This window comes from Sparus aurata, chromosome 15 (genome assembly GCF_900880675.1).
Source record: "Sparus aurata chromosome 15, fSpaAur1.1, whole genome shotgun sequence".
NCBI classification, from domain to species: domain Eukaryota; kingdom Metazoa; phylum Chordata; class Actinopteri; order Spariformes; family Sparidae; genus Sparus; species Sparus aurata.
Window position 1 is genome coordinate 8,149,843 of NC_044201.1, and position 15,396 is coordinate 8,165,238.

The window sequence follows — 15,396 nt, forward strand, 5'->3', positions numbered from 1 at the left end:
AGACCCCATCACAACAACCCCGCCCCGTCCCCTCTTACGCCATTATGACAACCCTATCACTACATCTGCAATCCATCCACGCCATGAAAGCAGCCTTTAATGGCTTCTTTTTTGTGTCTCCCCACCCCCTGAAAATACCCCACGAACACACACACACACACACACACGCACAACACAGTCTTTCACCATAAAAATAACAAGGCTGTCAAAGTGCCTTTGTCCCCCGGCCGGCCCGCACTGTTAGTCTACATTGTTTCAGGTGGAGAGCTCTGACGGAGGCCTGTGATTATGATTTTTGACAAGGGATGATTAATTGAACGTTTCAGAAAAGAAACTGAATAAGGCGGTCACCAATGCGTCCGGGGTGGGGAGCGCTCACTCGAGTGGGATTTTTGATCGAGATGGTTGGAGCTGCCTCGTCAGACTGGATAAGGGTGGAGACGGGGGTGGAGGAGTGGTTGTGAAGGTAGTGGTGGGGGGGGGGGTTGTTAATGTGATGGAGGGGAACGCTGCTGTCAACTGTGTGGAACAATGAGTTAATGGAGCTCGGTCTCCGTGATGCAGGCCCCCTCATGAGGCCCACTGGGGGTATTTTGGCATAATAACCGAGGCCGCACTAATTAAAGGTCTGTGCTATGTGTGTATTAGTTATGGTTATTAGCAGGGGAAAAAAAAACAATATCTTAATTTAACTAAGTGCTTTAATGCAGCGAGTCAGGGCGGGGCTGGACGGACGGCAACACTTCAGATACTTACAGCACTTCCAAGCCTCTCAGAGCTCTGAAGGCTCCATCCTCGATGCAGCCGATGTGGTTTTTATCCAGCTGCCTGCAGAGCACACAGGAGAGAGAGGAGAGGTTTTGTTACACAAGACACAATCCCTCCGTCTCCCTGCGGAGTAGTTGTAACCATCGATACAGTAAGCAGTACACTGATGGACTATGGAAAATCGATACTACTTTAGTCATCTCAGCTCATGTTACCCCAAGAGCGGCAAGAAGGGACTTTAGTGATTGTTTATCTGCATCGATGCACCTCATGAATCTTGTGTCCGTGTGTGAACGTGCATCTTATCTGGTTAAGATGTAAATCACAGTCGCTACAAGCCGTCTTTGGGGAGGCGCTTGTGTGTGGGCTCGTCTACTCAGCGGTGGTGGAGAACCCACTGGACATGCACACGCACCAGTTTTGCACAAAAATGCTTAAGCTCTACAGTCTTCTGTTGTTCAGTTAAAGTAGCTTTAAATGTGATTCGACGCAGCTTTCCTTGACTTATAATCACCGATTTCAGACATTTAGACTGTGATCAGTGGGAAATATCATATTTCCATGAGAATTTTCCTTTTCACCGAAACAAACAAGTTTTCTTACATCTGCAAAACAAGATTTGTAGGCCACGCCATCTCTGCAGGACTGCATCAGTTAATTATAGCGATGTTCTACACATATTTTACCTTTATCAATAAATGCTGACTCTTGATTTGGATATTGCACTTGGCCATATTGTGATTTTGATAAGATCGTGATTAATTGCACAGCTCTTATTTCTATGATAATACACTAAATATCTTTTGACTGTAAAAAGAAAAACACGCTGAAAGACACCATCATGAGCTCCGGGAACTTTATCAGGACAGAAAACTCCATAAAGAGGCGGTCCTGTCAGGAAAAATGAGGATAAGGCTTACAGCAGCTTTAATCAACCACCCTTACTGCAAAGTGTGAGGTACTCACAGGTTTTTGATGTCTGTAGCTCCTCTGAAGGCTTTCCTGGGGATGGACTGGATGAAGTTCTCGCTCAGATCTCTGCGGAGACAATAAGCAGGGGTGAGTTACGCACATTAAGTTTTCCTTGAGGATGGCCTGGTTTGGTTTGGCTTTGGCTTTAAAACATACCCTTTTCTGGAAGCAATATTAACGACAATTTCCTGTGTTAACGTTGGATTTCCAGTGTTCAAAGCATGCTTTTCAACCAGCAGAATTTCGCAGCCTATTCAGTGTCGCTCGGTCTTTTACCACACTCATCGGAGCAGAACAGAAAGCTGAGGGCGGCTGTTTTCTCCCTGCCAAAACCCTGAGGTGTGGTACTAGATGGAGAGCTCCACTCACAATGCAGTGGTTATTTTATAGTGGCTGTATTATCCACTGTTCACTCATGCTATAATTTGTTCTCTGTGCCTTGACCACGCTCTGGTGTGAAGTGCCAACCTCGCTGCCAGCCCGAACAAACGGGCAGCGGGGCAGCGACCAATGAGGGGTCCTCGCTGATCCAGTCGGGTGGATTCATTAAGGCGCTGCGGCACAAAGGAAATTATCTTTTAGTATTGGGCTGTGTGTGTGTGTGTCCAGCGTTTAGCGGTGGGTACAAATTAGGCCTTTGAAATGTGCATGTGTGTGGAAAGTAAGCGGGGTGAGAGAGGGAAGGAGGGAGGGAGGGTGAGTGAGTGAAACACAAGTAGCCATAGTTTTAATTAGCAGAGTCTTTTGTCTGACGTTTAAATGGTGAGCTAACCTCATTCTGAAAGACTCTGCCCCTCGTCCACACACACACACACACACACACACAAACACACACACACACACAGGGAAACTATAGGGCGCTGCCAGAGAGGCTCCTGTCTTGAAACACACACACACGCAAGAAGGGCTCCCATAGCTCGGACAGACGTAAACAGAGTACTTATGGTCGCCCATAGAAAAGATGAAGCCACCACAATCTATAAAACTACTCACACAACTGCACTCTTTGATGACTTCTGCTTATTTAATCACGATGCACGCCACAGCACGCATTCCCATGAAGCACACAACAAGTATCCACACTTATGAAAACCCCATGGGGTAATAAAATGAGATCAGGCTCACAGTGTCCCCATCGGGTCAGACCTCTCCAGAACTTCCCCCTCAGAATGAACATTGCGCACACATTGTTTCAGCCGAGACACAAACGCGGGGAGCAAAAAACACACCACAGCGGTTGTGTTGTGCAATCGATCTAATGAATGGGCGGTTGTGCCTTCATGGTGCCGATAGAAATTAAAACAGCGCTCCGCAGGCAACTGCAAGTACACCACAATTAAAAATGGAATTTGCTTGTTTGCTTTATTGTTGTTTGAACACATCAAAATCCGAGGCGAGCGTTGAACTCTCAACAAAACATAATGATCCCTTCTGCTTGAACATGCATTGGTTCAGTAGCTCACGGGACTCTAACGCGCGGGCCTATAGAGCTGTAATTTGGCAGTCGGCTGTAACTTGTTGGTTCTTGTCTCAACTTTACTCTCTCACCCCATTAGAGGATAGGTGTGAGACATATTACACTCATTTTCAGGTTCAATATCTTATTTTGGGTTACTACTAGAACAGGTTTACGTCATAAAATCTCATAATCTCAACGCTCATAAAAAAAAAACATCAGTGTTCTCCTACTGTCCAGTGCTTCCCCCTCTTGTCTGAACAACAGAGCAACTGAACTGAACCAATTCCTATTCTAAACTAGTCTCTAGGCATAATTCACGCAAACGTGTGACTCTGTGACGAGGTGTGATGTCACAAAGTCACGGAATTAAAGGCGGAACTACTGACGTTGCGTTCCAGGAGCAGTGTTTTATGTGGGAGAGAGGAGCTCCTGTTGGTGCGGACTTTGGCCCTTTTAGCTTTCAAGCCCTTCCACGTGCACAAGAACATGCATAACACACTAGAGAAAGAAAAGAAAAAAAGCGTAATAGGTCTCCTTTAACGTGACATGACCATAAAACGAGCACTTACATTCCTTACATAAACAGATAAGCAGTCCAATTATCTGCGTCACATTTCAACAGCACAGTCGACGCCTGTTGTTATCAGGTTGTTATTCTCGCTGACAAAAATGGGACCTGCGTGTACAGATGTGCAAAAAAACAAAAAAAAAAAACACACACACATCGCTGGCTTGTGTTCAAAGAGAACATAAATATTCCGTCTAATGGCACTTTCTAATTTTATCATCTGAGGTTTTTTTTTTTTTTTCCGGGGGTTTTTATTTCCTCATCAAATCTGCATAACATCTGCTCTCACCGAGATATCCGGTGCCACACAGTTAGCAGGCAATTTAGGCAATTAAACAACAGCGATCTATCTGTCCTGTCAGCCTGCCACATTTTGCAGGATCATATCCCAAACATCAAACCGCGCCTCCCGTCTCCTCACCAAGCGAGCACGGGAGCCAGAATAGTTGTTCAGCTCCCTCCAGCTCGTTTGTTGTTCTCTTGGCAAAACAGCCCAGAGTGCAGAGTTGAAAGCTGAGTCAGTCTGGCACCCGGGCTATATTGGTGCCTCTTATCAAGGCGGCTCCAATGCGAGAGGAATGCTTTTGGTCTACCTGGCCATGCACTCTATCTGATAACTAATTAGTCCTCTCACCTTCTCCTCACCTTCCCACAATAAACACACACACACACACACACACACACACACAGTACTCCACATTCTTAGTACTTTTCCCTGCGGACAAATGGAAGAGGTGCAGTATGTCTTTTCTGCGTGTGTCTGTACGTGTGTGTTCGCTCCCGGGTAACAATAAGAAATGATAACAGATTGCTATGCGAGGACGGCATTGTTTGAGCGCCAGAGGCTCCAGTGCAGTAGGTGTGAGGAGAGGACGACAGACGGAGAGACGGAGAGACGGAGACAGGCACGAGAGGCTGGAATGCGAGACGGGGCAGGACGGCTCTGACAATATGAATACAATGCGTAAGTGTGTAAGTAGTAAAAATGAAAGCTCCGGGGTGGAATCCGCACACTAAAACCCCCCATAATCCCATTAGCACGCTATAACACGATTGGCTGGAGTGATCTATATGCTCCCATTTATGGAGCTGTTTGATTGGATTAGATGCTGAGGTCGTGGGAGGTCGCTTCTGTGACTGTAGGTCTGTTCTGGGACAATGTGAGCGCGAAAAAAAAAAAAAAAAAAAAGGCCCCATGACAACCCTAAGTGATGCTATCTATCGTGCCAGAAAGTCTGCCTTTCTCTCATTTACTTATATTGCATTTCTCCCTCTGCCTGGTTTGTTCTCTCCTCTGTCACATATAACAGAATAATCACAGCGGTCACGGTTTGGAGTCCGCAGTCTTCTGTGTCCTTTAAGGATTTATCGACGGGTTCGACTCCTACGGGAGCCAGGGCGATATTAAATTTAGCAACGCTAAATTTCTGTATTTACACATTCTCAAAACGGCAAACAGGACATTTCTGTGGGAGACCATGCTGTATTTTACATAGTCTGTGGTTGCCCCTCGCTGGTATTTTCTAAGCTCGGCCCCGGCTGTGTGTTGGCTCCGAGATGTTTGACATTTCTGATTAGTTTGGAAGCAGATTTTCAGGGAAGCACCGATCCCTTCAAAAACAGACATGATTATGTGAGAACAGTCACCACAGAGAGGGATATTGGCCACCATGGTCTCCATTGCTTAGTCATGACAGTAAATCTGATGTTACGGCCCTCCGGCAGATAGCTACCACCGCAGTGCATCACTTGAGAGGAAGCCCAAACATAGTTAACAGGCAAACTGGCATGAGCAGAAATTACAGAAAAAAAAACCCCAAAAACTGCTTCCTTTCTCTTTGTCCTTTGTTTCTCCATAATTTACACCAATTTACACTTTCTGAAATCCTCTTGGTGAACCTCATGGCTATATGTGCCTTTATCTCTAGTTATAATTACATGAATCTATGTGGTTAGAGTTTATTTTTTGACTGGGAGGACTTCCAAGAATATATACAGTATGTGTTTAAGTTCAGAGTCCCTTCCTCTACTTGACTTTGTGTCTCCTGTAGGAGTGATGGTTGTAATGTCTTTTGGCCGGTTCACAATAATCCATCCCAAATATTTCTTGTATTTTGGTTTCCTATACTGTTAAAGTTGAGACAAACTGGACTGAACACTGCAGCCGGAGCATCTCCTCTGTTGTATCAACACAACAGAGAACACAGCTGCTTTTTGAGACTTTGAGTAGTTTAAATTAAGACCTGTCAGTTTCACTACAACAAAAAATTATAACAGACAGCAACAGGTAGGCCTTACAAAGCCAGAAAGCTTGAAAATGTACTTAATTAGACCTATGTAGGGTCTCGTTTTACCAAAATGAGATGATACATTTTGCTTGAACATGAACTGTTCGGTGATTCATGGAACTTGAATTCCGTCCGTGAGTATTGCAGGAGCAGCGAGCAGAAGCAAGGGCACAGGTCATAACTCCCAGACTTTGCTCCACTTGCTCAGCTCTGTTCAGGGTAAAAGGATTCGTGGAAGCCGCCAGAGCCACGCCGCACTCTCCGCTGCCCAGACTCCTTCCATGCACTCATTACCGCGCTATGACGACTATCCCGCGGCATGGCAGCGGCCTCCGGCCCCGCTCCAGGCCCCCAGGCATCTCGCAGACTGCTGTAATGATGTCAGACCAGCAACTTTTCCTTATTTCCTGCACGCAGCATGCCCGCCAGTCCTTTTTCATTACAGGTGTGTGAACCGATGCCCGAGTGAGTGAGAGTGAGCGTGCTGAAACAGACCTGGTATAGATTTACCTTAATGCACTACATGCCTCCGAGTGGGCAGTTAGTTCATTAACGTAGCCTGGCTCTCTTTAGGTGACGTTGCTCGCAGTTCATTCCCATTGTGGCCCTAATGATGAGGCAGCACACATGTTTTCAGGTGTGTCCTCACCGTATGAGCCGTAGCCACTAACACGCTGTGGTCGGGACTTTTTTTTTTGTTTAAAGTTTTCACTCGTACGAGACCTCAAACAATGGTATCGTTTAGTCAGTGTACAGCGCTCCGACATTAAACTCGACTACTGATACGCCTATTTGCAAGAATCCCTGCCGAGTGTGTATCTGGAATAATTAGCCATGTTATCAGACATAGCTCAAGGCGCCTGGTCTGGAGATTAGCCGCACGTTGAAGGTAATGTCTGGTTCCTGTCTGATTCACATCATTAACCTCTGATCTGGATCTCAGCACACTGCATTAATACTGTACACAGCTCTCTTCTGCGTGACACAAATACCTACTGTGGCCGCGTAGCTGATCAGATGCTAATCCCGCCAATTAAAAACAGCGGCGTTAAGAGATTAGCATAGCTTTTTTTCATGCTTATGATAATCACACTTTGAATCTTTATTTGAATCTTTAGTTCTGACAGTGAAATGAGTTTCTCAGGATGCTGCAGCAGCCTTTCTCCGGTGGAAACCCCTCCAGGGCTCCAGGCTCCACCTTGTGCTTCTCTGTGGGAAAGTGATGCACAGCTTTTAAATGCACAAATGAAAACATGCGCATGGACACATGTGCACACATGCCTACATGAGAAAACAAACAATTGTCTCTTTCATACCCTAAAGATTTCATAACCTCCCCTGCACAGTTGGTTGACGGTGGCTGATCATAAATCAGAGGGGATGAGCTGATGTTTTGATGTCTCGGTTTTAAAGGTTTCATTGAGGTGAAACACACACACAGCCATTTAAGGATTTATGTGGAAGTGTGTACGCCTCACCACAGACTCTCCTTCAGTGACCCCGTTCAAACCAGCCGTTCACTTTGACTACTTTTTTTGTACCTTTTCTGCTTAAATGATATCATTTTCACACCAAACTTAGCGTGTTTTTAAAAAATAAAAAAACAACCTAACCAGCTAGAAAATGTGACCGGCTTGTTACGTTGTGTTAGTATTTTTGTTCAGTATGAAAGGGGATTTAAAGCCGTTAGCTCTGCGGTTTTCTTCTCGCTGTTTTAAGACATGCTGAGGCTGTTGTTTTTTTAAATAATAGTTTCTCAAAACACGCAATAAAATGAATGAGTGTCAGTCTGAAGTTCACAGAACAGTACCCTGAGGAGTGGAGTGGGAAAGAAAAACGACTGTCATTTGATCCGGCAAATGTGGCAAACAACCGCTCACTAGAGGAAATTGTTATATGGCTTTATAGCGGTCTCACATTTCAAAAAGCAAAGAAAATGGCCAGAGAGTGCTGGATGGAAATCTCTTAACATGTAAATGACACCTTATCCACAGTGGTGTGGACGTGGCTGGAGTTTTGCTTTCCTCTCAGCCCTATTTCATCACTCCGTCTATTCAGCCCATCTCACATTTAGGGATCTATATACAGTTTAGCTAAGAAAAACATTGCTATCCCCGTCTTAAAATACAGAATAACCACATCCTGTAAAAACTTAACAACTGAGTTTGTGACTGATTAGATCTTGAAAAGAGGTGCCTGTGCATGTGCCAGTGTAGGCTCATTTATTTTGGGGGGTGTGTGTGTCTAAAATGGACTGTTTGTTTTCTTGATTTCTTTACCCGATTGCATGATAAGAAAATGTTTGTCCCTGCCAAGTGCTCTTAATTTTATTTGTCCATTTAAAGCGGGAGAGAAGGACAGAAAGACGGAGGGGGAATGTGTCTGATTACTTACTCATTAAGAGAGTTAATGAGGTGTGTGAGGGCTGTTAAAAGAATGGCAGTGTGCTGCCACTAACTGCTAACTACTTTCTTCCTCCCTGCACGGTGAAAAAAACCCACAAGTAGACGCACACACACATAAACAACCACACACATAATCTGCGGGCTCTCGGAGAAGAAGTGGCTCAACTTGGAAACGTACCAACAAGATCCTGCAAGCAAAGGAGCAATGGCTTCAAATAAACAAACTAAACCCTTCATGCAAAAATAGTTTATGTCTACATCCACTCTTTGTCTTCTGTTTTCCTAAACTGCTAATATTAGGGCTCATTTATGGTGCAGTAGCAGCAGCTCTGCTGGGAGCAAAATGTGGTGAGGAAAAAGAAAACGTAGGAGTCAAGTCACCAAAATTGGGAGCTAAAGTCTTGCTGGGAACTTGACAATCTTTAGACATGAGACTTTGACCTGGACCAGTACAATAAAATAAATAAAGAAGACTGCAACAGGCGGCCCATTAATAGCCATGAACCCTAACTGGGACCTATCATGCGTTTGTGTGTGAGTGTTGTCTTTGTTCTTGTCTGTGTGAAAGACTCCAAACATTAAAAAGGTCAAACTCTCCCACGGAAAACACTGCTCCTGAACCGCCTCGTCAGAAGTCCTGTGACTTTGTGACATCACACTACGTCGCCATGTCGCACATTCGCACAAGTTATGCCTAGCGGCTACTTTGGCCCCCAATGATTGATTTAGCACTGCTGGTCGGTTATTGTTAGCTGTACTGGCTCAGTCGTGTGTGTGCTGACCAATCAGAGCAGACTGGGTTTTTGGTAGGGGGAGGGGCCTTTAAGACTAATTAAATAACTAACTAAAACAGAGAGAGGGGGAATACAGAGCTGCTGCACTGGACAGCACGAAAAAAAAACCTGATGTTTTCTGAGCAACAAAGCATGTAAACCTACTCTAGTAGTCACCCAAAATATAATTCTGAACCTGAAAATGAGCACAATATGTCTCCTTTGAATATTGAATTAATTAGACCATAATTAGGTCTCATTTATAAAAAAAAACCTCACCATTAACACAGAATGGTTCAAGCTTCGTGTAATTTTAATTATCAGCACTCAGATACCTGAAAACTGTAATTAACTTGCAAGTACCTCAATTTGGACCGATCTCAATTGACTGCTGACTTGTACTGAAAGACTTAAAAACAGCTCTCTGGCAGTGATGTGGCAGCAGCAGGGAGGAGCAGGTAAAGGAATTTAATGGTGGCTCGATCAGTTGTAGAAACTGAGCCATTAGCCCCGTCACCGGAGGAGCTGGAACCTCCGACAAACTATAAGAAAGCAACGACTGAAAAAAAAGAGGAAGGCAAGGTTGGGAAGGAAGTGTCATTTTCTGAGATTTAGAAAGGTCTTGATCAAGCGGAGAAAAATACTGTGTTAACATTTATGTGCAGACACATCTTTGGTTTGGGTCCAGAGAACTGTAGAAGACAACAAACCCAGCATGTCAGGCAGATGAAAAAAGAGGGAAGGTGTAAAGAGTGGGGGATAACATAAAGAGAATGAGGTTAGAAAGAGTATGGATCGAGGCTGCAGGGCCTTTGGGTGCTTGCCAAAACACAGGCCTGTGTGTGTGTGTGTGTCTGTGTGTGTGTGTGGCCCAGAGAGAGTGACTGAGTGTGTCTGTGTGCGGTCAAGAGTATCTGCGCCTTCCTTCTCACCCCCACTTCTGTCTCGCCCGTCTCTCTCTCCGCACCTAACCCGTTACTACTTTCTTTCCTGCTAAAATATATGATAAACATGCCTCCTAGCTCCTCCTCCTATCTCCCTTCACTTTCCCTCTCTTTTCCACCCTCTCTGTGTTTTGTACCTCCACGCAGCAGTCCGTGCAATCTGGACAAGGGAGCCAGACACCAGCACCACCACCATCATCATCATCATCATGATTACCATTATCATCTGGAGGTCAAAAACACAGCGTTAAAAAAAAAAACCCCAAAAAAAAAAACCTCATTCGTGTTCGCGGAAATTATCATGCAGGGAGTACACGCAAGCACGCCGGGTGTGTAAGGTGTTTCTCTGGTCCCTTTGTGGTGGAGATGAGAGGAGGAGGGAGCTGGATGGGAGCTCGGTGGGAGGAGGAGAAAAACTGCTGCTTTTGTAAAGAGAAAGGAATAAACAAGCTGCTTCAGGAACACTCGCGCACAAAAACCCAGGAGAGAACGTCTCTCTTTTTTCCTCCGCTTCTAGGACTAAATATAGGCTCTACAAAGAACCCTAATGAAAAACAAACACGGCACTGATACCAAATGCAGCATAATTCAACAGCATCTGTTTGTCTTTGTAGATCTTTCATTTCTTTTAAGAAGCTAATGTCAACACCGGCCCTCCGGAACTAGTGCGAAAACACAGCCAGGGAGAAAAGGGATGGAGCGGAGCTGCAAGTCACTTCACTTTAGTCTCCGTTTCCTCTATTTATTTGCGTGGACTCTCAGGAAATAAGTCATCAAGCGGCATTATCTCGCCGACCGTCATGGCGGCGCGCTCGTTTGTACGTTGAACCCTCCGACGTCTTCTGGGGCCGCATCTGGAGACGGTTTGTGATTTATTCGGATGTTGAAAAACACAGCTAGCATAACACCCTCCGCCGCCCGTTCTCATAACACACACGCATCCACAGACCGTCTCTCCCCCTTTCGACGGGACCTAAAGGGGATTTCATGGATGGACTCCGCTCTAATCATCTGCAGCTCGGCGACCAATGAGAAACACACAGCGCTCCCAGACTGGAACGCTCGACAACCACCAAGAGAAAACACAATGTCAGTGGAACTTATCAAGCCCACATGAGGGTTGACAGACACACTGACACACACACACACACACGGAGAATGAAGACGGAGCTGGTTTAACTGTTGCCCACATCTCTTCTTTCACTGTAAATGATTCATGATGTCTGTGTGTACTCGTGGGCTTAAAAAAAAATCCCGTATGAGCGCATACATTTCGATGCCACCCGCGAAGCAAATGAAAGGGTTAACGTGGCGAAGAAAAGAAGGGAGAAAATCTATCCGTTTCTCCCGGAGCCCTCGATTCAACCTAATTTCCCCCCGCCATTATGTCTTCTTGTGTTTCTGAGTGTGTCCAAGCCTTTCATCGGCAGTCAAGCTGAGTGATGGAGCGGGCCTGAGCGGCATCGATCACGACAAGCGCTTACAGGCGCTATCAACTGACGGCGGGGTGTACAGCGGCGGCGCTTTGCGCGGGGGACGCGGCCCGAGCCTCGTCCATCCATCACGCTTGTCTACCTGCCGGACAATGGGAGGGGAAGTGTGAGAAGAACAGAGGGGAAAGGAGGGGAGGGGCGGGAGGAAAAACATGCCTCTCAACAGGTCCATTATCACTGCCATTACCTATCCCCACATTAGCCAGCGGGGCTCACACCAAGCCAGAAATAATGATCTCCATCTCGGAGAATAGCCTGGAAATCATTTTGCCCGATTGGACTAATGTTTCACGCTGAGTCGGGACGGGAGTGAAAGGGAAGGAGACAGCCATTTAGGAAGACAACAAAGCCAATCTGGGTGGTTGCTCTTGCCTGCACACAGACACACACGCACGCACGCACGCACACACACACTGTGTGGTCCTACTAAACTAGTTAAAGATGCCTCTTTGTAAACGGCTGGCTACCTAGAAAGTGGAACCTGATCCCGGAGATCGAATGACGGCTTTTCCTGGAAGAAAAGCGCTGGTCTGAGGTCAGCGCTATTGAGCCTCTATGATGACAGATCTACCACACCTAACCGCAGGCTTCTGATACCAGATCAGAGGGCCGTCGCCAAGACGCACACGGTCGGGAGCTGTTTCAATCAACACGTAGGCCGAACGCACTTCAAGACACTTAATCGACTCCATGCACTTGAGCCGCATCGAGACGCAGTGTGAGAAAATGGGGCTAAAAAAAAACAAAAAACACATGAAACACGGGGAGCAGGGAGATTTGATGAATGCTGACCAACATGAACCCCAGCGTAGATCATCTTCTCGTTTCCTCTCTCTCAGGAGCCCGTACACAGCCTCCTCTATTCTCCAGGCCCACTGTAATCGAGAGTGAAACCTCCCAGTCATTACTTTAAGCTCTCACAGTCGCCGTCACACATGGAAAGTATCAGGCGGGAGGAGAGGAGAAGGAGAGGAGAGGAGAGGAGAGGAGAGGAGAGGAGAGGAGAGGAGAGGAGAGGAGAGGACTAAGCCAGAGGGAAGGTGAGCAGTGTATCTACCTCCATATCAGGGCCTGCTCTCTGTTCAAATCCCTCTGAAAGCTAAACTTAAAAACAGCCCAAAGGTACCTGCCTAGATACACACAGTCAAGGACACCAAGGCTAAACAGCAGAGGCCATTAGAAGGAAAGAAAATGCATGACTTCCCTTCATTTCATCTTGTTATTGCTGGATATGTATCACTTCTCCACACGTTTAGCAAGTTTCTCTTTGGGTGAAATGTGTCGATGTGAAAGGCTTTAAAGCTTCGTTCTTTACATTCAAATTCTAATTCTAAATCAACACTCAAATGCACGTCTGATCGTTGTGTTTAAACCAAATGTTTCTGCAGATAAAGACGAGGCCGCGCTTATATTATTAGCATGAAACTTTTTGTAGAATAATGTTTCAGCGGTGGCTGCGTAGGATTGTTCCGAACTCTTGCGACCCGAACATTTCCAACAACTCAAGAGTGCTGCAAGGTCCGAAAGTCCAACTTTATTGAAAAAAATGCATTCGTAATCATTTCCAACATTTATCTTACATAATATTCGACTTCAACTGACATTTCTTTCTGCCATTTAGCCTTTAAAAAACAACATTTTCCCAGCAGTCAAAACACTTCTCGCTGTCTAACAGCACTCGAGGAACAACAACCAAAAATCTATCTCCTTTCAAAACATCATCACTTTCATGCCAACAACAGTAAAGAGAGATTGAATTAATCACCAATTTTCCTCAAAAATGATTCCATAGAAAGCCTCGAATATATATATAAAAAATGACATCCAACAAAGCCCGATGTATTACATATGCATCATTTTGCTGTGGGGAACGTAAGACAGCACTGCACCGAGAGGGAGATTAAGCCATCCCACAGCACGGAGGAGAGAGGTGAAGTGATGGAACAATAAAGGCTGCGGGCTCTACCCCTCCGTTACCCATACTGCCTCCTGCTCGCCGTGATGTATGAGACAGGTGCATTGTGGCTGACGTCAAGTCAACAATTCACCCCGGGCGTGTATCACCTTATCTTTAACAGGACACGCTCACGTGCACACACAGGCACACACGCACCTCGCTTTTTACTCTCTCTCTCTCTCTCTCACACACACACACACACGTTATCTTACTGCAGCAAGACAGCAATGTAATCAGCAGTGTGTCAGGCCTCCTCGTCCCCGTATCTCTGCAGTCAGAGCTTCACAAAACACACAGTATAGGTGACTGGTCGTTAGCTGAAGACAAGAGCAGCTCTTAGACAAACAAAGACGGTGGAAGGTGGAATTCGCCTCGTGCGTCACAGTATACAGCAGCGTGGCCGTAGGGTTCCTCCAGCGCAGGATTAGTTTATAGCCAAGTGTCTGATTTCACCTGTTGATAGCACCAAGGCGGCGCTGTATGAATCTGTCAAACATTACGACGCTACATTCTGCTTTTTATTGCCTAAAGTCACTTTTCACTTTCCCTTTATTCCCTTTGTGATACAGAACGACAATCATCTGATTGAGAAATGGCATTCAACTCCTCAAATTACTAGAGACAACGTTTTCTTTTTGAGCAACAGTCCAAAATCCATAGCTATCCAGTTTAGTGCAACAGACGACTGATGACTCGGCAAATATCCACATTTGAAATGCTGGAAGCAGTTTTTGTATTTTAGTTTGAAAAGGATCATTTATCAAAATTGTTGCTGATATGTTCTCATCAATTGTGTAATTATTTAATAACATTATTAACTGTTAAATTGATGGTACATTCAACTTTAGTTAGTAGTTAGTTCTGTTAACAGACTTCACTAAAATTCACTAATCAATTGTTTACTGTTAAGTTGCAACATATGCTTGGAATCCTTGTAAATGATCAATACGTAATGTGTAATTCATCTATAAACGCTATTTGGCTGGCAAACTGATTTATAAACTCTTAGATTTGCCTAATAAATGTATTTTTTATTGTTTGTCAACAGTGAAACAACCAAAGTTGAATCAATTATAAGTGTACCTTTTATTAATAATGGTTATTATAAAGTATTTTTGAGAGCAAATCAGGCAAAAGAAGTAGATGTGTGTTACAAAAAACGTATAAAGAGGCAAGAGGCTTTCTTCAAGTTGTCTCTTCACTGTGTCAGAAAAGACAAGAAGCAGCCCAGTCCTCTGTGTAGTCGCCCAAAAACATTTAAAGCAGAAAGGGGGTGCGAGAATATAGCGATTCTCCAGAGAGTGGGCTGTCCTAAAACGAGGAAAAAGCACCACTAATTCACAGGACATGCACAGTGGATGCACTCAAAACAATGGTATGAGGATTAATTCAGCCTGTGTGCTCGGGAGTGTTCAGCTCGCATCTCCATCTGCTCAGCCAGACTGTACCTCTCATCCCAGACAGCCTGTTACATAAGTAAAGAGGTAAAGGTTAACCACTGGTCAGCTGGCACTGTGTGTCAGTGTGTGTGTGTGAGTGTGTGTATGTGAAACAAGTTTGAGAAGGCAGCATTTCCTCCCCGTGACAGGTGTGTGTACATGTCAGGGGTCAGTAAAGGCATTCAGGAAGGTATGAATAAATAACTGCAGGGTCTCTGAGACTATGGAAATCCTTCATGAATACTGCATGAGGCTGTCAGGAAGGCAAGCGGCTAGACTCAGCGCTGGAAAAACACACACGGGCAAACTTTTAAACTATGTTTTTAATTC

The 15,396-nt window shown here is 45.1% G+C and overlaps 1 protein-coding gene across 5 annotated transcripts in view; it reads right to left on the minus strand.

Annotated features, from left to right (window-relative positions):
- slit1a (slit homolog 1a (Drosophila)) overlaps window positions 1-15,396 on the minus strand; it is a 94,264-nt gene that overhangs the window by 39,889 nt on the left and 38,979 nt on the right. For all 5 annotated transcript variants that reach the window (XM_030441778.1, XM_030441776.1, XM_030441775.1 and 2 more), the window contains exons 5-6: window positions 1,735-1,806; window positions 757-828 (exon numbers count right to left, since the gene is read on the minus strand). In XM_030441778.1, coding sequence (XP_030297638.1) covers window positions 757-828; window positions 1,735-1,806 — 144 coding nt within the window. The remainder of the gene's footprint in view (window positions 1-756; window positions 829-1,734; window positions 1,807-15,396) is intronic.